The 25,661-nt window shown below is 52.6% G+C and overlaps 1 protein-coding gene across 1 annotated transcript in view; it reads left to right on the plus strand.

Annotated features, from left to right (window-relative positions):
* LOC116937177 (clustered mitochondria protein homolog) overlaps positions 1–25,661 on the plus strand; it is a 51,272-nt gene that overhangs the window by 18,481 nt on the left and 7,130 nt on the right. The window contains exons 5-9 of the mRNA XM_076063469.1: positions 1,434–1,538; positions 2,433–2,533; positions 5,332–5,535; positions 15,119–15,181; positions 24,000–24,273. Of these exons, the coding sequence (XP_075919584.1) occupies positions 1,434–1,538; positions 2,433–2,533; positions 5,332–5,535; positions 15,119–15,181; positions 24,000–24,273 (747 nt within the window). The remainder of the gene's footprint in view (positions 1–1,433; positions 1,539–2,432; positions 2,534–5,331; positions 5,536–15,118; positions 15,182–23,999; positions 24,274–25,661) is intronic.

Raw genomic sequence — 25,661 nt, forward strand, 5'->3', positions numbered from 1 at the left:
ACGTGTCTCTCCTTCCACCCACCCACCACCACGTGTCTCTCCCCACCCACCCACCCACCACCACGTGTCTCCCCCCACCCACCACCACGTGTCTCCACCCACCCACCCACCACCACGTGTCTCCCCCCACCCACCCACCACCACGTGTCTCCACCCACCCACCCACCCACCACCACGTGTCTCCACCCACCCACCCACCCACCACCACGTGTCTCCACCCACCCACCACCACGTGTCTCCCCCCACCCACCCACCACGTGTCTCCCCCCACCCACCCACCTACCACCACGTGTCTCCCCCCACCCACCCACCCACCACCACGTGTCTCCCCCCACCCACCCACCCACCACCACGTGTCTCCTCCCCCCACCCACCCACCACCCACCCACCCACCACCACGTGTCTCTCCCCACCCACCACCATCACGTGTCTCCACCCACCCACCCACCACCACGTCTCTCCACCCACCCACCACCACGTGTCTCCACCCACCCACCACGTGTCTCCCCCCACCCACCCACCCACCACCACGTGTCTCCCCCCACCCACCCACCACCACGTGTCTCCCCCCACCCACCCACCCACCACCACGTGTCTCCCCCACCCACCCACCACCACGTGTCTCCCCCCACCCACCCACCCACCACCACGTCTCCCCCCACCCACCCACCCACCCACCACCACGTCTCCCCCCACCCACCCACCACCACGTGTCTCCCCCCACCCACCCACCCACCACCACGTGTCTCCACCCACCCACCCACCACCACGTGTCTCCACCCACCCACCCACCCACCCACCACCACGTGTCTCTCCCCACCCACCCACCCACCACCACGTGTCTCTCCCCACCCACCCACCACCACCACGTGTCTCTCCCCACCCACCCACCACCACCACGTGTCTCCACCCACCACCACGTGTCTCCCCCCACCCACCCACCACCACGTGTCTCCCCCCACCCACCCCACCACCACGTGTCTCCCCCCACCCACCCACCCACCACCACGTGTCTCCCCCCACCCACCCCACCACCACGTGTCTCCCCCCACCCACCCACCCACCACCACGTGTCTCCCCCCCTCACCCACCCAACCACCCACCACGTGTCTCTCCCCACCCACCCACCCACCACCATGTGTCTCTCCACCCACCCACCCACCACCACGTGTCTCCACCCACCACCACGTGTCTCCCCCCACCCACCCACCCACCACCACGTGTCTCCCCCCCTCACCCACCCAACCACCCACCACGTGTTTCTCCCCACCCACCCACCCACCACCATGTGTCTCTCCACCCACCCACCACCACGTGTCTCTCCCCCCACCCACCCACCACCACGTGTCTCTCCCCCCCCACCCACCCACCCACCACCACGTGTCTCTCCCCCCCCACCCACCCACCCACCACCACGTGTCTCCCCCCACTAGTGGAGGGAGTGAATCTGCGTATCGTGAAGGAGGCTTGCCAGGAGGTTCACTCCCTCAGCGACTCCAAATTCCAGATACAGTTCAACCTCGACGCTTACTCACCAGGTACTCACCAGGTACTCACCAGGTACTCACCAGGTACTCACCACTCACCAGGTACTCACCAGGTACTCACCAGGTACTCACCACTCACCAGGTACTCACCAGGTACTCACCAGGTACTCACCACTCACCAGGTACTCACCACTCACCAGGTACTCACCAGGTACTCACCAGGTACTCACCACTCACCAGGTACTCACCAGGTACTCACCAGGTACTCACCACTCACCAGGTACTCACCAGGTACTCACCAGGTACTCACCACTCACCAGGTACTCACCACTCACCAGGTACTCACCAGGTACTCACCAGGTACTCACCACTCACCAGGGACTCACCACTCACCAGGGACTCACCAGGTACTCACACTCACCAGGGACTCACCAGGTACTCACCAGGTACTCACCACTCACCAGGTACTCACCAGGTACTCACTAGGTACTCACCAGGTACTCACCACTCACCAGGTACTCACCAATTACTCACCACGTACTCACCACTCTCACTCACCAGGTACTCACCAGGTACTCACCACTCACCAGGTACTCACCAATTACTCACCAGGTACTCACCAGGTACTCACCAGGTACTCACTAGCCTCCCCCCTCTCCATGACCCCCCGTGACCCCCCTGTGACCCCCCTGTGACCCCCCGTGACCCCCCTGTGACCCCCCGTGACCCCCCGTGCCCCCCCCCGTGACCCCCCGTGACCCCCCTGTGACCCCCCTGTGACCCCCCCCCCGTGACCCCCCCGTGACCCCCCCCCGTGCCCCCGCGTGACCCCGCCGTGACCCCCCGTGTCCCCCTTGTGACCCCGCCGTGACCCCCCGTGACCCCCCGTGACCCCCCGTGACCCCGCCGTGACCCCCCCGTGACCTCCCCCCGTGTCTGCCCCAGGTGTTCGTTTCCCGCCCTCTGATTTCCCGGCTCTCCGTGCTCAACGTCGTCTCTTTAGAGACGCAGCTCAGTTCGTCATCACTCACCAGATCCCAGCTCTGGTGAGCGACTCACTCACCCACTCACCCAGTCACTCACTCACTCACCCACTCACTCACTCACTCACCCACTCACTCACCCACTCACTCACTCACTCACCCACTCACTCACTCACCCACTCACCCACTCACTCACCCAGTCACCCACTCACTCACTCACTCACCCACTCACTCACTCACCCACTCACTCACCCACCCACTCACTCACCCACTCACTCACACACTCACTCACCCACTCACCCACTCACCCAGTCACTCACCCACTCACTCACCCACTCACCCAGTCACTCACTCACCCAGTCACTCACTCACCCACTCACTCACCCAGTCACTCACCCACCCACTCACTCACTCACTCACCCACTCACCCACTCACTCACCCAGTCACTCACCCACCCACTCACTCACTCACTCACCCACTCACTCACCCACTCACCCAGTCACTCACTCACCCACTCACTCACTCACCCACTCACTCACCCACCCACTCACCCACTCACCCACTCACTCACTCACCCACTCACTCACCCAGTCACCCACTCACCCACTCACCCAGTCACTCACCCACCCACTCACTCACTCACTCACCCACTCACTCACCCACTCACCCAGTCACTCACTCACCCACTCACTCACTCACCCACTCACTCACCCACTCACTCACCCACTCACCCACTCACCCACCCCACCCACTCACCCACTCACTCACACAACAACAACCGCCATTCGCCACTAAGTGGCGGTGACGTCACCACGACGCTTGTGCCAGGCTATGTGCACCCTGAGGCCACGTGAAGTGTCGAACGCCCGCTGGCAGGAGGTCACGGGGCAGACCCAGCAGGTACCACGGGTCGACTGACTGAGATGACTGGCTGATGCACCACCTGTGCCCCCTACTGTGCCAATCTGCTGTGCTTTAGCCACCCGGCGCTCCGCTCGTTGTTGTGAGCGTCGCTCCTCCGCCCTCCGTTGTTGTTGGAGGGCGACTGCCTCCAACTGCCCAGTAGCATCCTTCACGAGCCTCCTCCACAGAGGCCGATCTTGACACCGCTGGTACCAGTCATCGGCAAGTCCACTCAGCTCCACGTCCTCCTGTACCACGTCACTCCATCTCTTCTCTAGCCCGTGCCGCGCCCGCTTAGCCCCCTCAATCCGGCCAAACAAAAGCTGTTTCGGCATGCGGTGGCTGGGCATGCGGGCTACATGACCCAGCCATCGCAGCCTTGCCTGCCGGAGGAGCTCACCGATGGGACCCTGCCCAGATCTTTCAAGGATTTGTGAGCTCCTCACACAATCCAGTCTGGTTAAACCCAGGATGGATCGTAGGCAGGCCAGCCTAAATGTTTCTAACCGGCGAAGATGTTCCATTAGGGGGGTCCACGTTTCGCAAGCGTAGAGAAGGGAGGGAATGACCGTGGCCGAGAAGACCCGAAGCTTAGTGCGGAGCGATAGACCAGGTAGCTTCCACACAGCGTTACGCAACCGATGAAAAGATATTGCCGCTCGACTGATTCGGAGTGAGACCTCTGCTGTTAAACTGGAGCCAGTCATAAGCACACTGCCCAGGTATGGGAAACTCTCCACTCTCTCCACAACTGCCCCATCACCGATTGGGAGTTGTGGGGGTGGAGTGTCTGATGGTACAAAATACCCAGGGAGGTGCTTAGTTTTGGTGGGGCTGATGGTAAGGCCCCACCTCTTAGTGGCACGCTCCAGTCTCAGCAGCAGCGTCTCCAACTCCTCTTCTGACTGAGCAGCTATTACCAAATCATCAGCATACATAACGTGGTTGAGCAATAGGGAGCCATCCCTTGACCGCACCCGGGCATCGATTAGCCTCCCATTATATGTACCATATGGAGATTCCCCCGGTACAGCTATTGAAGGCTTCACGAACTACGTGGTCAAAATAGATGTTAAATAATGTGGGAGCCAGAGGACATCCCTGTCGCACCCCAAGGTGTACAGGGAATGGCTCTGACTCCCGGCCACGTAGTTATACCCGGGCCCGCTCACCATCATGAAGGTCCTTAATGATCGTGAGCAGAGGGTCAGGTACTCCAAAAGCACGAAGAACGACCCAGAGCCCAGGCCTACTGATGGTATCATAGGCCTTGACCAGGTCAATAAAGCAGAGATGTAGGTCTTGTTGGAATTCCCTACACCTCTGCTGTAGCAGACGGACAGAAAATATGGCATCTGTGCAGGACCGCCCTTTCCTGAAACCGCATTTCACTCACACACCCACTCACTCACCCACCCACTCACCCACTCACCCACTCACACACCCACTCACCCACCCACCCACTCACCCACCCACTCACCCACTCACCCACCCACTCACCCACCCACTCACTCACTCACCCACTCACCCACCCACTCACCCACTCACCCACCCACTCACCCACTCACCCACTCACCCACCCACTCACCCACTCACCCACCCACTCACCCACTCACCCACTCACCCACCCACTCACTCACTCACCCACCCACTCACTCACTCACCCACTCACTCACCCACCCACCCACTCACCCACCCACCCACTCACTCACCCACCCACTCACCCACCCACCCACTCACCCACTCACCCACTCACTCACCCACTCACCCACCCACTCACCCACTCACCCACTCACCCACTCACCCACCCACTCACCCACTCACCCACTCACCCACTCACCCACCCACTCACTCACTCACCCACTCACTCACCCACTCACCCACTCACTCACTCACTCACCCACTCACCCACCCACCCACCCACTCACCACCCCCGTGCCCCCCTCCTCCCCACCAGGTGAGTGACCTCACCTGCCCGTCCTCCGCGTCTCTGCCTCTGGACGGGGCCTCGCTGTTGCTGCTGCTGCACCAGCGAGGGGTGAACGCTCGATATCTCGGGGACGTCCTCAAGCAGATGGGGATGGTGGAGGGCACCGACCTCGGAGTGGGGGGCACCGGCGACAAAGTGGGGGGCACCAGCGGCCGTGGACACGCAGCATACGTAGGTGGTGGGGGGGTGATGGTGTGGGTGGGGGGGGGGTGGTGATGGTGTGTTGGGGGGGAGGTGATGGTCTCAATTTTTGTCTCAAATTTGTCTCAACTTTGTCTCAAGTTTGGTCTCAAATTTTGTCCCAAATTCGGTCTCAAAATTAGTCCCACATTTCGTCTCAACTTTGTCTCAAATTTTGTCTCAAATTTGTTCTCAAATTTGTTCTCAAATTTCGTCTCAAATTTGTTCTCAAATTTTGTACCAAATTTTGTCCCAAATTTTGTCTCAAATTGCGTCTCAAATTTAGTTTCAAATCTCGTCCCAAATTTCGTCTCAACTTTGTCTCAAATTTCGTCTCAAATTTTGTCCCAAATTTCGTCTCAAATTGCGTCTCAACTTCGTCTCAAATTTCGTCTCCAAATTAAGTCTCAACTTTGTCTCAAATTTGTTCTCAAATTTGGTCTCAAATTTCGTCTCAATTTTGTCTCAAATTTCGTCTCAAATTTCGTCTCAACTTTGTCTCAAATCTCGTCCCAAATTTCGTCTCAACTTTGTCTCAAATTTCGTCTCAAATTTTGTCCCAAATTTCGTCTCAAATTTCGTCTCAACTTCGTCTCAAATTTCGTCTCAAATTTTGTCTCAACTTTGTCTCAAATTTCGTCTCAAATTTGTTCTCAAATTTCGTCTCAAATTTGTTCTCAAATTTCGTCTCAAATTTGTTCTCAAATTTCGTCTCAAATTAAGTCTCAACTCTGTCTCAAATTTCGTCCCAAATTTGTTCTCAAATTTTGTCTCAAATTTCGTCTCAACTTCGTCTCAAATCTCGTCTCAAATTTTGTCCCAAATTTCGTCTCAAATTTCATCCCAAATTTTGTCTCAAATTTTGTCTCAAATTTCGTCTCAAATTAAGTCTCAACTTTGTCTCAAATTTCGTCTCAAATTTGTTCTCAAATTTCGTCTCAAATTTGTTCTCAAGTTTGGTCTCAAATTTTGTCTCAACTTTGTCTCAAATTTCGTCTCAAATTTGTTCTCAAATTTCGTCTCAAATTAAGTCTCAACTCTGTCTGAAATTTCGTCCCAAATTTGTTCTCAAATTTTGTCTCAAATTTCGTCTCAACTTTGTCTCAAATTTTGTCTCAAATTTCGTCTCAAATTTCGTCTCAACTTCGTCTCAAATCTCGTCTCAAATTTTGTCCCAAATTTCGTCTCAAATTCATCCCAATTTCGTCTCAAATCTCGTCCCAAATTTTGCGCGCGGTCCATTTTAAACGGCATCCTGTCGCTGTATCGTTTGCAGCCGCTGCACCCGAATGCAGAGCCGGATGGCTCGCGGGGTTACTCCCAACAACTTGGATAGCGAGCAACTCGGCCTGCGGGTGTTTGGTTAACACGAGCCAAAACGTTTTTAACTATAAACATTCACTTAGTCTTGGTTCTTTCGCTAAAGTCACCGCCGCGTTAGAAGGGAAACAATAAAATAATAAAAATATAAAACAATAAAATTATTATTCTTGGTTCTTAGGTAAAGTCACCACCACGTAGAAGGGAAACAATAAAATAATAAAAATATAAAACAATACAATTATTGTAAAACAATAAAATTATTATTCTTGGTTCTTTAGGTAAAGTCACCACCACGTAGAAGGGAAACAATAAAATAATAAAAATATAAAACAATAAAATTATTATTCTTGGTTCTTTAGGTAAAGTCTCAACCACGTAGAAGGGAAACAATAAAATAATAAAAATATAAAATAATAAAAATATAAAACAATACAATTATTATAAAACAATAAAATTATTATTCTTGGTTCTTTCAGTAAAGTCACCACCACGTAGAAGGGGAACAATAAAATAATAAAAATATAAAACAATAAAATTATTGTAAAACAATAAAATTGTTATTCTTGGTTCTTTAGGTAAAGTCACCACCGCGTTAGAAGGGAAACAATAAAATCATAAAAATATAAAACAATACAATTATTGTAAAACAATAAAATTATTATTCTTGGTTCTTTAGGTAAAGTCACCACCACGTAGAAGGGAAACAATAAAATAATAAAAATATAAAACATTAAAATTATTATTCTTGGTTCTTTCGCTAAAGTCACCACCACGTAGAAGGGAAACAATAAAATAATAAAACTATAAAACAATAAAATAATAAAACTATAAAACAATAAAATAATAAAAATATAAAACAATAAAATAACAAAAATATAAAATAATAAAACTATAAAACAATAAAATAATAAAACTATAAAACAATAAAATAATAAAACTATAAAACAATAAAATAATAAAAATATAAAACAATAAAATAATAAAAATATAAAACAATAAAATAATAAAATATTAAAAATGAAAAACAATAAAATAATAAAAATATAAAACAATAAAATAATAAAAAATATAAAACAATAAAATAATAAAAATATAAACCAATAAAATAATAAAACTATAAAACAATAAAATTATCACGACGTTTGGGACTGCAACACAAGCAGCAATCATCATCAGGTGCGAAAACCACGTAGAAGGGAAACAATAAAATAATAAAAACTATAAAACAATAAATTTCTCACGACGTTCTGTCCACAACACGAGGAGCAATCATCATCAGGCGTGAAAACCACGGCAAGATTTTTATTTTTTCTTAAAAAGCGGCGTTGTATTTTGATTTTTGTTAAACGTCGGCACCACGGAGTGTGATTTGGCAGTGAACGTTAAGCAAAACAAAAGCGCCACTCTCTCTAAAATTTTCTTTGCTGTCTGCAGTCGATAGCACACCGGCAAGTGGCTTAGCGTGTACCTGTCATATCAACCTTGTTCATGCGTAGCAGCAGCAGCACCACAGTAATTACCCTGTAAGCGGGTCTTTTGTATGGGGTAAAGGTTAAAAGGTCGGGTAAAGGGTAGGGCTCGTTGCTTTAACCTTTAACCTTTAACCTTTAACCTTACCTGCTGCGGGGGGTCAAAGGTGAGGGTGGAGTGATTGTATTGTGGTAAGGTTAAAGGTCGGGTAAAGGGTCAGGATGGTTGCTTTTAACCTTACCTGCTGCAGGGGTCAAAGGTGAGGGTGGAGTGATTGTATTGTGGTAAGGTAAAAGGTCAGGTAAAGGGTCAGGCTCGTTGCCTTTAACCTTTAACCTTACCTGCTGCGGGGGGTCAAAGGTGAGGGTGGAGTGATTGTATTGTGGTAAGGTAAAAGCTAGGGTAAAGGGTCAGGCTGGTTGCTTTTAACCTTTAACCTTACCTGCTGCGGGGGGTCAAAGGTGAGGGTACAGTGATTGTATTGTGGTAAGGTAAAAGCTAGGGTAAAGGGTCAGGCTGGTTGCTTTTAACCTTTAACCTTACCTGCTGCGGGGGGTCAAAGGTGAGGGTGGAGTGATTGTTTTGTGGTAAGGTTAAAGGTAGGGTAAAGGGTCGGGCTGGTTGCCTTTAACCTTTAACCTTACCTGCTGCGGGGGGTCAAAGGTGAGGGTGGAGTGATTGTATTGTGGTAAGGTTAAAGGTCGGGTAAAGGGTCGGGCTCGTTGATTTTAACCTTACCTGCTGCAGGGGTCAAAGGTGAGGGTGGAGTGATTGTTTTGTGGTAAGGTTAAAGGTCGGGTAAAGGGTCGGGCTCGTTGATTTTAACCTTACCTGCTGCAGGGGTCAAAGGTGAGGGTGGAGTGATTGAATTGTGGCAAGGTTAAAGGTCGGGTAAAGGGTAGGGCTCGTTGCTTTAACCTTTAACCTTACCTGCTGCGGGGGGTCAAAGGTGAGGGTGGAGTGATTGTTTTGTGGTAAGGTAAAAGCTAGGGTAAAGGGTCGGGCTGGTTGCTTTTAACCTTTAACCTTACCTGCTGCAGGGGTCAAAGTTGAGAGTGGAGTGATTGTATTGTGGTAAGGTTAAAGGTCGGGTAAAGGGTCAGGCTCGTTGATTTAACCTTTAACTTTACCTGCTGCGGGGTCAAAGGTGAGGGTGGAGTGATTGTACTGTGGTAAGGTTAAAGGTCGGGTAAAGGGTCAGGCTCGTTGCCTTTAACCTTTAACCTTACCTGCTGCGGGGGGTCAAAGGTGAGGGTGGAGTGATTGTTTTGCGGTAAGGTAAAAGCTAGGGTAAAGGGTCAGGCTGGTTGCTTTTAACCTTTAACCTTACCTGCTGCTGTGGTTGTTGTGGTTGTTGTTTGACTTTGCATCCCACTGGGGTTTTTTCCACTCGGCGTTGGCGGTGGTGGTGATGGTGGTGGTGGTGTACGCGCTGCTATTTCAGGAATATTTTTGCTGGTTTTTTTTTCCCCCTCCATGGATTTGCTGTTTTGCACGCAGTCAGCGCGTAGCAGTCGGTCACTTTGAAGATGTTTTTTTTTATTGTTGTTCGCGTTTTCGGTTTTGTTTTGTTGTTTAGTTTGTTGTGGTAGCACCCCGATTCAAGAGCCGGAATGGCTCACGGGGCCTGTACCAAAATCATTGAAAAACTAAACTATGAAAGTACGGAACGGAATGGATTTATATCCACGGACGGGCAATGCTAAAAGTTGCCGCGTGCTTAGTTTTAGTGTTGCCGCTGCCGCCGCTACTACTGATGTGACTCCCGCTACTACTGATGTGACTCCCGCTACTGCTGCTACTACTACTACTGATGTGACTCCCGCTACTACTGATGTGACTCCCGCTACTGCTACTACTACTACTGATGTGACTCCCGCTACTGCCGCTGCTACTACTACTGATGTGACTCCCGCTACTGCCGCCGCTACTACTACTGATGTGACTCCCGCTACTGCCGCTACTACTACTGATGTGACTCCCGCTACTGCCGCTACTGCCACTGATGTGACTCCCGCTACTCCCGCTACTGCCACTGATGTGACTCCCGCTACTGCCGCTACTACTGATGTGACTCCCGCTACTGCCGCCACTACTACTACTGATGTGACTCCCGCTACTGCCGCTACTACTACTGATGTGACTCCCGCTACTGCCACTGCTACTACTACTGATGTGACTCCCGCTAATGCTGCTGCTACTACTACTGATGTGACTCCCGCTACTGCCGCTACTACTACTGATGTGACTCCCGCTACTGCTGCTGCTACTACTACTGATGTGACTCCCGCTACTGCCGCCGCTACTACTACTGATGTGACTCCGCTACTGCCGCTACTACTACTACTGATGTGACTCCCGCTACTGCCGCTACTATTACTGATGTGACTCCCGCTACTGCCGCTACTACTACTACTGATGTGACTCCGCTACTGCCGCTACTACTACTGATGTGACTCCCGCTACTGCCGCTACTACTACTGATGTGACTCCCGCTACTACTGATGTGACTCCCGCTACTGCCGCTACTACTACTGATGTGACTCCCGCTACTGCCGCTGCTACTACTACTGATGTGACTCCCGCTACTGCCGCCGCTACTACTACTGATGTGACTCCCGCTACTGCCGCTACTACTACTGATGTGACTCCCGCTACTGCCGCTACTACTACTGATGTGACTCCCGCTACTGCCGCTACTGCCACTGATGTGACTCCCGCTACTCCCGCTACTGCCACTGATGTGACTCCCGCTACTGCCGCTACTACTGATGTGACTCCCGCTACTGCCGCCACTACTACTACTGATGTGACTCCCGCTACTGCCGCTACTACTACTGATGTGACTCCCGCTACTGCCACTGCTACTACTACTGATGTGACTCCCGCTAATGCTGCTGCTACTACTACTGATGTGACTCCCGCTACTGCCGCTACTACTACTGATGTGACTCCCGCTACTGCTGCTGCTACTACTACTGATGTGACTCCCGCTACTGCCGCCGCTACTACTACTGATGTGACTCCGCTACTGCCGCTACTACTACTACTGATGTGACTCCCGCTACTGCCGCTACTATTACTGATGTGACTCCCGCTACTGCCGCTACTACTACTACTGATGTGACTCCGCTACTGCCGCTACTACTACTGATGTGACTCCCGCTACTGCCGCTACTACTACTGATGTGACTCCCGCTACTGCCACTACTACTGATGTGACTCCTGCTACTGCCGCCGCTACTACTGATGTGACTCCCGCTACTGCCGCTACTACTACTACTGATGTGACTCCTGCTACTGCCGCTACTACTACTGATGTGACTCCCGCTACTGCCGCTACTACTACTGCTGATGTGACTCCTGCTACTGCCGCTACTACTATTGATGTGACTCCCGCTACTGATGTGACTACTACTGATGTGACTCCTGCTACTGCCGCTACTACTACTACTGATGTGACTTCTGCTACTGCTGCTACCGCCGCCGCTACTACTGATGTGACTCCCGCTAGTGCCGCTACTACTGCTGATGTGACTCCCACTACTGCTGCTACTACTGCTGATGTGACTCCCACTACTGCTGCTACTACTACTACTGGTCTGACTCCCGCTACTGCCGCCGCTACTACTATTGATGTGACTCCCGCTACTGCTGCTACTACTACTGATGTGACTCCCGCTACTGCCACTGCTACTACTGATGTGACTCCCGCTACCGCCGCTACTGCTACTGTTGTGACTCCCGCTACTGCCGCTACTACTACTACTGATGTGACTCCCGCTACTGCCGCTACTACTACTACTGATGTGACTCCCGCTACTGCCGCCACTACTACTGATGTGACTCCTGCTACTGCTGCTGCTACTACTACTGATGTGACTCCCGCTACTGCCGCCACTACTACTGATGTGACTCCTGCTACTGCTGCTGCTACTACTACTGATGTGACTCCCGCTACTGCCGCCACTACTACTGATGTGACTCCCGCTACTGCCGCTTCTGCCACCGCTACTACTGATGTGACTCCCGCTACTGCCGCTACTACTACTGATGTGACTCCCGCTACTGCCGCTACTACTACTGATGTGACTCCTGCTACTGCCGCTACTGCCGCCGCTACTACTGATGTGACTCCCGCTACTGCCGCCGCTACTACTACTGATGTGACTCCGCTACTGCCGCTACTACTACTGATGTGACTCCCGCTACTGCCGCTACTATTACTGATGTGACTCCCGCTACTGCCGCTACTACTACTACTGATGTGACTCCGCTACTGCCGCTACTACTACTGATGTGACTCCCGCTACTGCCGCTACTACTACTGATGTGACTCCGCTACTGCCGCTACTACTACTACTGATGTGACTCCCGCTACTGCCGCCGCTACTGCCACTGATGTGACTCCCGCTACCGCCGCCGCTACTGCCACTGATGTGACTCCCGCTACTGCCGCCACTACTACTGATGTGACTCCCGCTACTGCCGCTACTACTACTACTACTGATGTGACTCCCGCTATTGCCGCTACTACTACTACTGATGTGACTCCCGCTACTGCCGCTACTACTACTACTACTGATGTGACTCCCGCTACTGCTGCTACTGCTACTACTGATGTGACTCCCGCTACTGCCGCTACTACTACTGATGTGACTCCCGCTACTACTGATGTGACTCCCGCTACTGCCGCCGCCGCTACTACTACTGATGTGACTCCGCTACTGCCGCCGCTACTACTACTGATGTGACTCCCGCTACTGCCGCTACTACTATTGATGTGACTCCCGCTACTGCCGCTACTACTACTACTAATGTGACTCCCGCTACTGCCACTGCTACTACTATTGATGTGATTCCCGCTACTGCCACTGCTACTACTACTGATGTGACTCCCGCTACTGCCACTGCTACTACTACTGATGTGACTCCCGCTACTGCCGCCGCTACTGATGTGACTCCTGCTACTGCCGCTACTACTACTGATGTGACTCCCGCTACTGCCGCTACTGCTACTGATGTGACTCCCGCTACTGCCGCTGCTACTACTGATGTGACTCCCGCTACTGCTGCTGCTACTACTACTGATGTGACTCCTGCTACTGCCGCTACTACTACTGATGTGACTCCCGCTACTGCCGCTACTACTACTGATGTGACTCCCGCTACTGCCGCTACTACTACTGATGTGACTCCGCTACTGCCGCTACTACTACTGTTGTGACTCCCGCTACTGCCGCTACTACTACTACTGATGTGACTCCCGCTACTGCTGCTGCTACTACTACTGATGTGACTCCTGCTACTGCCGCTACTACTACTGATGTGACTCCCGCTACTGCCGCTACTACTACTGATGTGACTCCCGCTACTGCCGCCACTACTACTGATGTGACTCCCGCTACTGCTGCTACTACTACTATTGATGTGACTCCCGCTACTGCCGCTACTACTACTGATGTGACTCCCGCTACTGCTGCTACTACTACTACTGATGTGACTCCCGCTACTGCCGCTTCTACTACTGATGTGACTCCCGCTATTGCTGCTGCTACTACTACTGATGTGACTCCCGCTACTGCTGCCGCTACTACTACTGATGTGACTCCTGCTACTGCCGCTACTACTACTGATGTGACTCCCGCTACTGCCGCTACTACAACTGATGTGACTCCCGCTACTGCCGCTACTACTACTACTGATGTGACTCCCGCTACTGCCGCTACTACTACTGATGTGACTCCCACTACTGCCGCTACTACTACTGATGTGACTCCCGCTACTGCCGCTGCTGCTACTACTGATGTGACTCCTGCTACTGATGTGACTCCCGCTACTGCCGCTACTACTACTACTGATGTGACTCCCGCTACTGCCGCTACTACTACTACTGATGTGACTCCCGCTACTGCCGCTACTACTACTGATGTGACTCCCGCTACTGCCGCTGCTGCTACTACTGATGTGACTCCCGCTACTGCCGCTGCTACTACTACTGATGTGACTCCCGCTACTGCCGCTACTACTACTGATGTGACTCCCGCTACTGATGTGACTACTACTGATGTGACTCCCGCTACTGCCGCTACTATTGATGTGACTCCCGCTACTGCTACTACTACTACTGATGTGACTCCCGCTACTGCCGCCGCTACTACTACTGATGTGACTCCCGCTACTGCCGCCACTACTACTGTTGTGACTCCCGCTACTGCCACTGATGTGACTCCTGCTACTGCCGCTACTACTACTGATGTGACTCCCGCTACTGCCGCTACTACTACTGATGTGACTCCCGCTACTGCCGCTACTACTACTACTGATGTGACTCCCGCTACTGCCGCTACTACTACTGATGTGACTCCCGCTACTGCTGCCGCTACTACTACTGATGTGACTCCCGCTACTGCCGCTACTACTACTGATGTGACTCCTGCTACTGCCGCTACTGCCGCCGCTACTACTGATGTGACTCCCGCTACTACTGATGTGACTCCCGCTACTGCCACTGATGTGACTCCCGCTACGATGTGTTTACTCATGCGGCTATCGAAGGGTAGATGATTTGGCTGACTTGGTACGATCCCGCTCGCTCCCCACGGCCCCCCACGGCTCCCCATGGCCCCCCACGGTCACCCTCGCGAGCCGGGGGGGTGGGCAATCGGCCGCCACGCTCCCGAGTGGGCCCCCCCCCCTCCCATCCGCCTTTGTCTCTCCCCCTCGTCAACGCCGCTACTGCTGACGCCGCTCTCATCTCTGTCCCTACGTGTCTCCGCAGAAGCTGTTGCTGAGCGAGATACTCCTGCGGTCGGTCAAGCACATCCTGCGCTTCTACCTGCAGGTACGCTCGCTCCTACCTACAGGTAGACTCACTCGTACCTACAGGTAGACTCACTCGTACCTACAGGTAGACTCACTCCCTCGTACCTACAGGTAGACTCACTCACTCGCTCGTACCTACAGGTAGACTCACTCACTCGCTCGTACCTACAGGTAGACTCGCTCGTACCTACAGGTACACTCACTCGCTCGTACCTACAGGTACACTCAATCACTCACTCACTCGTACATACAGGTAGACTCACTCGTACCTACAGGTAGACTCACTCGCTCGTTCGTACCTACAGGTAGACTCACTCGTACCTACAGGTAGACTCACTCGTACCTACAGGTACACTCACTCGTACCTACAGGTAGACTCACTCCCTCGTACCTACAGGTAGACTCACTCACTCGCTCGTACCTACAGGTAGACTCGCTCACTCGCTCGTACCTACAGGTAGACTCGTACCTACAGGTACACTCGCTCGTACCTACCTGCAGGTATGCTCGCTCCTACCTACAGGTAGACTCACTCACTCACTCGTACCTACAGGTACACTCAATCACTCACTCACTCGTACATACAGGTACGCTCGCTCGTACCTACAGGTACACTCACTCACTCGCTCGTACCTACAGGTACACTCACTCGTACCTACAGGTACACTCACTTACTCGCTCGTACCTACAGGTACGCTCGCTCGTACCTACAGGTAGACTCGCTCGTACCTACAGGTAGACTCGCTCACTCGCTCGTACCTACAGGTAGACTCGCTCACTCGCTCGTACCTACAGGTAGACTCACTCACTCGTACCTACAGGTACACTCACTCGTACCTACAGGTAGACTCACTCACTCACTCGTACATACAGGTAGACTCGCTCACTCACTCCTACCTACAGGTAGACTCACTCGCTCGTACCTACAGGTAGACTCACTCGCTCGTACCTACAGGTAGACTCGCTCACTCACTCGTACATACAGGTAGACTCACTCACTCGCTCGTACCTACAGGTACACTCACTCACTCGTACCTACAGGTACACTCACTCGCGCGTACCTACAGGTACACTCACTCGTACCTACAGGTAGACTCGCTCGTACCTGCAGGTACGCTCGCTCGTACCTACAGGTAGACTCACTCACTCGTACCTACAGGTACACTCACTCGCTCGTACCTACAGGTACACTCACTCGTACCTACAGGTAGACTCACTCGTACCTACAGGTACACTCACTAACTCACTCGTACCTACAGGTACACTCACTCACTCGTACCTACAGGTACAATCACTCACTCACTCGCTCGTACCTACAGGTAGACTCACTCACTCGTACCTACAGGTAGACTCACTCGTACCTACAGGTACACTCACTCACTCACTCGTACCTACAGGTAGACTCACTCACTCGTACCTACAGGTACACTCACTCACTCACTCGTACCTACAGGTACACTCACTCGTACCTACAGGTAGACTCACTCACTCGTACCTACAGGTAGACTCACTCGTACCTACAGGTACACTCACTCACTCGTACCTACAGGTAGACTCACTCGTACCTACAGGTAGACTCACTCGCTCGTACCTACAGGTAGACTCACTCACTCGTACCTACAGGTAGACTCACTCACTTGCTCGTACCTACAGGTAGACTCACTCGTACCTACAGGTAGACTCACTCGTACCTACAGGTACACTCACTCACTCGTACCTACAGGTAGACTCACTCGTACCTACAGGTACACTCACTCACTCACTCGTACCTACAGGTAGACTCACTCACTCGTACCTACAGGTACACTCACTCACTCGTACCTACAGGTAGACTCACTCACTCGTTCGTACCTACAGGTACACTCACTCGTACCTACAGGTACACTCACTCGTACCTACAGGTACACTCACTCACTCACTCACTCGTACCTACAGGTAGACTCACTCGTACCTACAGGTACACTCACTCACTCGCTCGTACCTACAGGTAGACTCACTCGTACCTACAGGTAGACTCACTCACTCGTACCTACAGGTACACTCACTCGTACCTACAGGTAGACTCACTCACTCGTAACTACAGGTACACTCACTCACTCGTACCTACAGGTAGACTCACTCACTCGTACCTACAGGTACACTCACTCGTACCTACAGGTACACTCACTCACTCATACCTACAGGTAGACTCACTCACTCGTACCTACAGGTACACTCACTCACTCGTACCTACAGGTACACTCACTCACTCATACCTACAGGTAGACTCACTCACTCGTACCTACAGGTACACTCACTCGTACCTACAGGTACACTCACTCGTACCTACAGGTAGACTCACTCACTCGCTCGTACCTACAGGTACACTCACTCACTCGTACCTACAGGTACACTCACTCGCGCGTACCTACAGGTACACTCACTCGTACCTACAGGTAGACTCGCTCGTACCTGCAGGTACGCTCGCTCGTACCTACAGGTAGACTCACTCACTCGTACCTACAGGTACACTCACTCGCTCGTACCTACAGGTACACTCACTCGTACCTACAGGTAGACTCACTCGTACCTACAGGTACACTCACTAACTCACTCGTACCTACAGGTACACTCACTCACTCGTACCTACAGGTACAATCACTCACTCACTCGCTCGTACCTACAGGTAGACTCACTCACTCGTACCTACAGGTAGACTCACTCGTACCTACAGGTACACTCACTCACTCACTCGTACCTACAGGTAGACTCACTCACTCGTACCTACAGGTACACTCACTCACTCACTCACTCGTACCTACAGGTACACTCACTCGTACCGCTCGTACCTACAGGTAGACTCGCTCACTCGCTCGTACCTACAGGTAGACTCGTACCTACAGGTACACTCGCTCGTACCGACCTGCAGGTATGCTCGCTCCTACCTACAGGTAGACTCACTCACTCACTCGTACCTACAGGTACACTCAATCACTCACTCACTCGTACATACAGGTACGCTCGCTCGTACCTACAGGTACACTCACTCACTCGCTCGTACCTACAGGTACACTCACTCGTACCTACAGGTACACTCACTTACTCGCTCATACCTACAGGTACGCTCGCTCGTACCTACAGGTAGACTCGCTCGTACCTACAGGTAGACTCGCTCACTCGCTCGTACCTACAGGTAGACTCGCTCACTCGCTCGTACCTACAGGTAGACTCACTCACTCGTACCTACAGGTACACTCACTCGTACCTACAGGTAGACTCACTCACTCACTCGTACATACAGGTAGACTCGCTCACTCACTCCTACCTACAGGTAGACTCACTCGCTCGTACCTACAGGTAGACTCACTCGCTCGTACCTACAGGTAGACTCGCTCACTCACTCGTACATACAGGTAGACTCACTCACTCGCTCGTACCTACAGGTACACTCACTCACTCGTACCTACAGGTACACTCACTCGCGCGTACCTACAGGTACACTCACTCGTACCTACAGGTAGACTCGCTCGTACCTGCAGGTACGCTCGCTCGTACCTACAGGTAGACTCACTCACTCGTACCTACAGGTACACTCACTCGCTCGTACCTACAGGTACACTCACTCGTACCTACAGGTAGACTCACTCGTACCTACAGGTACACTCACTAACTCACTCGTACCTACAGGTACACTCACTCACTCGTACCTACAGGTACAATCACTCACTCACTCGCTCGTACCTACAGGTAGACTCACTCACTCGTACCTACAGGTAGACTCACTCGTACCTACAGGTACACTCACTCACTCACTCGTACCTACAGGTAGACTCACTCACTCGTACCTACAGGTACACTCACTCACTCACTCGTACCTACAGGTACACTCACTCGTACCTACAGGTAGACTCACTCACTCGTACCTACAGGTAGACTCACTCGTACCTACAGGTACACTCACTCACTCGTACCTACAGGTAGACTCACTCGTACCTACAGGTAGACTCACTCGCTCGTACCTACAGGTAGACTCACTCACTCGTACCTACAGGTAGACTCACTCACTTGCTCGTACCTACAGGTAGACTCACTCGTACCTACAGGTAGACTCACTCGTACCTACAGGTACACTCACTCACTCGTACCTACAGGTAGACTCACTCGTACCTACAGGTACACTCACTCACTCACTCGTACCTACAGGTAGACTCACTCACTCGTACCTACAGGTACACTCACTCACTCGTACCTACAGGTAGACTCACTCACTCGTTCGTACCTACAGGTACACTCACTCGTACCTACAGGTACACTCACTCGTACCTACAGGTACACTCACTCACTCACTCGTACCTACAGGTAGACTCACTCGTACCTACAGGTACACTCACTCACTCGCTCGTACCTACAGGTAGACTCACTCGTACCTACAGGTAGACTCACTCACTCGTACCTACAGGTACACTCACTCGTACCTACAGGTAGACTCACTCACTCGTAACTACAGGTACACTCACTCACTCGTACCTACAGGTAGACTCACTCACTCGTACCTACAGGTACACTCACTCGTACCTACAGGTACACTCACTCACTCATACCTACAGGTAGACTCACTCACTCGTACCTACAGGTACACTCACTCACTCGTACCTACAGGTACACTCACTCACTCATACCTACAGGTAGACTCACTCACTCGTACCTACAGGTACACTCACTCGTACCTACAGGTACACTCACTCGTACCTACAGGTAGACTCACTCACTCGCTCGTACCTACAGGTACACTCACTCACTCGTACCTACAGGTACACTCACTCGCGCGTACCTACAGGTACACTCACTCGTACCTACAGGTAGACTCGCTCGTACCTGCAGGTACGCTCGCTCGTACCTACAGGTAGACTCACTCACTCGTACCTACAGGTACACTCACTCGCTCGTACCTACAGGTACACTCACTCGTACCTACAGGTAGACTCACTCGTACCTACAGGTACACTCACTAACTCACTCGTACCTACAGGTACACTCACTCACTCGTACCTACAGGTACAATCACTCACTCACTCGCTCGTACCTACAGGTAGACTCACTCACTCGTACCTACAGGTAGACTCACTCGTACCTACAGGTACACTCACTCACTCACTCGTACCTACAGGTAGACTCACTCACTCGTACCTACAGGTACACTCACTCACTCACTCGTACCTACAGGTACACTCACTCGTACCTACAGGTAGACTCACTCACTCGTACCTACAGGTAGACTCACTCGTACCTACAGGTACACTCACTCACTCGTACCTACAGGTAGACTCACTCGTACCTACAGGTAGACTCACTCGCTCGTACCTACAGGTAGACTCACTCACTCGTACCTACAGGTAGACTCACTCACTTGCTCGTACCTACAGGTAGACTCACTCGTACCTACAGGTAGACTCACTCGTACCTACAGGTACACTCACTCACTCGTACCTACAGGTAGACTCACTCGTACCTACAGGTACACTCACTCACTCACTCGTACCTACAGGTAGACTCACTCACTCGTACCTACAGGTACACTCACTCACTCGTACCTACAGGTAGACTCACTCACTCGTTCGTACCTACAGGTACACTCACTCGTACCTACAGGTACACTCACTCGTACCTACAGGTACACTCACTCACTCACTCACTCGTACCTACAGGTAGACTCACTCATACCTACAGGTACACTCACTCACTCGCTCGTACCTACAGGTAGACTCACTCGTACCTACAGGTAGACTCACTCACTCGTACCTACAGGTACACTCACTCGTACCTACAGGTAGACTCACTCACTCGTAACTACAGGTACACTCACTCACTCGTACCTACAGGTAGACTCACTCACTCGTACCTACAGGTACACTCACTCGTACCTACAGGTACACTCACTCACTCATACCTACAGGTAGACTCACTCACTCGTACCTACAGGTACACTCACTCACTCGTACCTACAGGTACACTCACTCACTCATACCTACAGGTAGACTCACTCACTCGTACCTACAGGTACACTCACTCGTACCTACAGGTACACTCACTCGTACCTACAGGTAGACTCACTCACTCGTACCTACAGGTACACTCACTCACTCGTACCTACAGGTACACTCACTCACTCATACCTACAGGTAGACTCACTCACTCGTACCTACAGGTACACTCACTCGTACCTACAGGTACACTCACTCGTACCTACAGGTAGACTCACTCACTCGTACCTACAGGTACACTCACTCGTACCTACAGGTAGACTCACTCACTCGTTCGTACCTACAGGTACACTCACTCGTACCTACAGGTACACTCACTCGTACCTACAGGTACACTCACTCACTCGTACCTACAGGTACACTCACTCACTCGTACCTACAGGTAGACTCACTCACTCGTTCGTACCTACAGGTACACTCACTCGTACCTACAGGTACACTCACTCGTACCTACAGGTACACTCACTCACTCGCTCGTACCTACAGGTACACTCACTCACTCGTACCTACAGGTAGACTCACTCACTCGTTCGTACCTACAGGTACACTCACTCGTACCTACAGGTAGACTCACTCGTACCTACAGGTACACTCACTCACTCGTACCTACAGGTACACTCACTCACTCGTACCTACAGGTAGACTCACTCACTCGTTCGTACCTACAGGTACACTCACTCGTACCTACAGGTACACTCACTCGTACCTACAGGTACACTCACTCACTCACTCGTACCTACAGGTAGACTCACTCGTACCTACAGGTACACTCACTCACTCGCTCGTACCTACAGGTAGACTCACTCGTACCTACAGGTAGACTCACTCACTCGTACCTACAGGTACACTCACTCGTACCTACAGGTAGACTCACTCACTCGTAACTACAGGTACACTCACTCACTCGTACCTACAGGTAGACTCACTCACTCGTACCTACAGGTACACTCACTCGTACCTACAGGTACACTCACTCACTCATACCTACAGGTAGACTCACTCACTCGTACCTACAGGTACACTCACTCACTCGTACCTACAGGTACACTCACTCACTCATACCTACAGGTAGACTCACTCACTCGTACCTACAGGTACACTCACTCGTACCTACAGGTACACTCACTCGTACCTACAGGTAGACTCACTCACTCGTACCTACAGGTACACTCACTCACTCGTACCTACAGGTACACTCACTCACTCATACCTACAGGTAGACTCACTCACTCGTACCTACAGGTACACTCACTCGTACCTACAGGTACACTCACTCGTACCTACAGGTAGACTCACTCACTCGTACCTACAGGTACACTCACTCGTACCTACAGGTAGACTCACTCACTCGTTCGTACCTACAGGTACACTCACTCGTACCTACAGGTACACTCACTCGTACCTACAGGTACACTCACTCACTCGTACCTACAGGTACACTCACTCACTCGTACCTACAGGTAGACTCACTCACTCGTTCGTACCTACAGGTACACTCACTCGTACCTACAGGTACACTCACTCGTACCTACAGGTACACTCACTCACTCGCTCGTACCTACAGGTACACTCACTCACTCGTACCTACAGGTAGACTCACTCACTCGTTCGTACCTACAGGTAGACTCACTCGTACCTGCAGGTACACTCACTCGTACCTACAGGTAGACTCACTCGTACCTACAGGTACACTCACTCACTCGTACCTACAGGTACACTCACTCACTCGTACCTACAGGTACACTCACTCACTCGTACCTACAGGTACACTCACTCACTCGTACCTACAGGTAGACTCACTCACTCGTTCGTACCTACAGGTACACTCACTCGTACCTACAGGTACACTCACTCGTACCTACAGGTACACTCACTCACTCGCTCGTACCTACAGGTACACTCACTCACTCGTACCTACAGGTAGACTCACTCACTCGTTCGTACCTACAGGTAGACTCACTCGTACCTGCAGGTACACTCACTCGTACCTACAGGTAGACTCACTCGTACCTACAGGTACACTCACTCACTCGTACCTACAGGTACACTCACTCGTACCTACAGGTAGACTCACTCGTACCTACAGGTACACCGCTGCTGCTGTCGCTGCTGTTGATGATGCTGATGATGACGATGATGATGCTTCTGCTGCTGCTACTACTACTACTGTTGATGTTGCTGCTGATGATGATGCTCCTGATGATGATGACGATGATGATGCTTCTGCTGCTGCTACTACTACTACTGTTGATGTTGCTGATGATGCTGCTGATGATGATGACGATGATGCTGCTGATGATGACGATGCTGCTGATGATGATGACGATGATGATGCTTCTGCTGCTGCTACTACTACTACTGTTGATGTTGCTGATGATGCTGCTGATGATGATGACGATGATGCTGCTGATGATGATGATGCTGCTGATGATGATGACGATGATGATGCTTCTGCTGCTGCTGCTACTACTACTGTTGATGTTGCTGCTGATGATGATGACGATGATGATGCTTCTGCTGCTGCTGATGATGATGCTGCTGATGATGACGATGATGATGCTTCTGCTGCTGCTGCTACTACTACTGTTGATGTTGCTGATGATGATGATGCTGCTGCTGATGATGACGATGATGCTGCTGATGATGATGATGCTGCTGATGATGATGACGATGATGATGCTTCTGCTGCTACTACTACTACTGTTGATGTTGCTGATGATGATGATGCTGCTGATGATGCTCCTGATGATGATGACGATGCTGCTGCTGCTGCTGCCCCTACCACCGCCTCCCCCCCCCTGCCCCCCCCCCCCCCAGCACGTGGAGGTCCCCGCCATCTCCGCGGCTTGCGCCCACTTCCTCAGCTGCCTGCTTGGCTCCTGCCCGGCCCCAACGCCCGAGAGCCGGCCTCAACCCCAGGACGAGGCTAGGCACGCCGCCCGCAAGCCCCGGCGGGCCCGGCCGGCCAGGCCCCCGTCACCGAGGAGGCCGGTGCCGGTGGGCGGTGGAGGCGGTGGAGGCGGTGGTGGCGGTGGTGGTGGAGGCGGTGGAGGCGGTGGAGGCGGTGGAGGCGGTGGAGGCGGTGGAGGCGGTGGTGGTGGCGGCGGTGGAGGTGGAGGCGGTGGAGGCGGTGGTGGCGGTGGAGGCAGTGGTGGTGGAGGCGGTGGAGGCGGTGGAGGCGGTGGAGGCGGTGGAGGCGGTGGAGGCGGTGGAGGTGGAGGCGGTGGAGGCGGTGGAGGTGGAGGCGGTGGAGGCGGTGGAGGCGGTGGAGGCGGTGGAGGCGGTGGCGGTGGAGGCGGGAGGCGGTGGCGGGCGGTGGTGGCGACGGTGTGGCCGGCTCCTGGCAGGCCGAGCTGAGCGCTTTGGGGTGGCCAGGGCTGACCCCGCGAGGACTCTGGCGGATGATTGGCCAGGAGGCGTCGGAGTACTTCGGATTCAGGATGGGATGGTGGGTGGGGTGGGTGGGGTGGGTGTGGTGGGTGGGTGGATGGGTGAGTGGGGGGGTGGGTGAGTGAGTGGGTGAGTGGGTGAGTGGGTGGGTGAGTGAGTGGGTGAGTGAGTGGGTGAGTGGGTGAGTGAGTGAGTAAGTGAGTGAGTGGGTGAGTGAGTGGGTGAGTGAGTGGGTGGGTGAGTGAGTGAGTGAGTGGGTGAGTGAGTGGGTGAGTGGGTGAGTGGGTGGGTGAGTGAGTGGGTGAGTGAGTGGGTGAGTGGGTGAGTGAGTGAGTAAGTGAGTGAGTGGGTGAGTGAGTGGGTGAGTGAGTGGGTGGGTGAGTGAGTGAGTGAGTGGGTGAGTGAGTGAGTGAGTGGGTGATTGAGTGAGTGGGTAGGTGAGTGAGTGGGTAGGTGAGTGAGTGGGTGAGTGAGTGGGTGGGTGAGTGAGTGAGTGGGTGAGTGAGTGGGTGGGTGAGTGAGTGAGTGAGTGAGTGAGTGTGAGTGAGTGGGTGAGTGAGTGGGTGAGTGGGTGAGTGGGTGGAGTGAGTGGGTGAGTGAGTGGTGGGTGAGTGGGTGAGTGAGTGAGTGGGTGAGTGGGTGAGTGAGTGGTGGGTGAGTGAGTGGGTGAGTGAGTGAGTGGGTGAGTGGGTGTGGGTGAGTGAGTGGGTGAGTGAGTGGGTAGGTGAGTGAGTGGGTAGGTGAGTGAGTGAGTGGGTGGGTGTGTGGGTGAGTGTGGGAGTGGGTGAGTGAGTGGGTGTGTGAGTGGGTGAGTGGGTGAGTGGTGAGTGAGTGTGGGTGAGTGAGTGGGTGAGTGAGTGAGTGGGTGGTGAGTGAGTGAGTGAGTGGGTGAGTGAGTGGGTGAGGTGGGTGAGTGGGTGAGTGAGTGAGTGAGTGGGTGAGTGAGTGAGTAGAGGGTGAGTGAGTGGGTGAGTGAGTGGGGGTGAGTGGGTGAGTGAGTGAGTGAGTGGGTGTTGAGTGAGTGGGTGAGTGAGTGAGGTGAGTGAGGTGAGTGAGTGGGTAGGTGAGTGAGTGAGTGGGTGAGTGAGT

Source organism: Petromyzon marinus, unplaced genomic scaffold (assembly GCF_048934315.1).
Source record: "Petromyzon marinus isolate PM22_M1 ecotype Great Lakes invasive population unplaced genomic scaffold, UKy_Petmar_22M1.pri1.0 PM_Scaffold_131, whole genome shotgun sequence".
Lineage (NCBI taxonomy): Eukaryota > Metazoa > Chordata > Hyperoartia > Petromyzontiformes > Petromyzontidae > Petromyzon > Petromyzon marinus.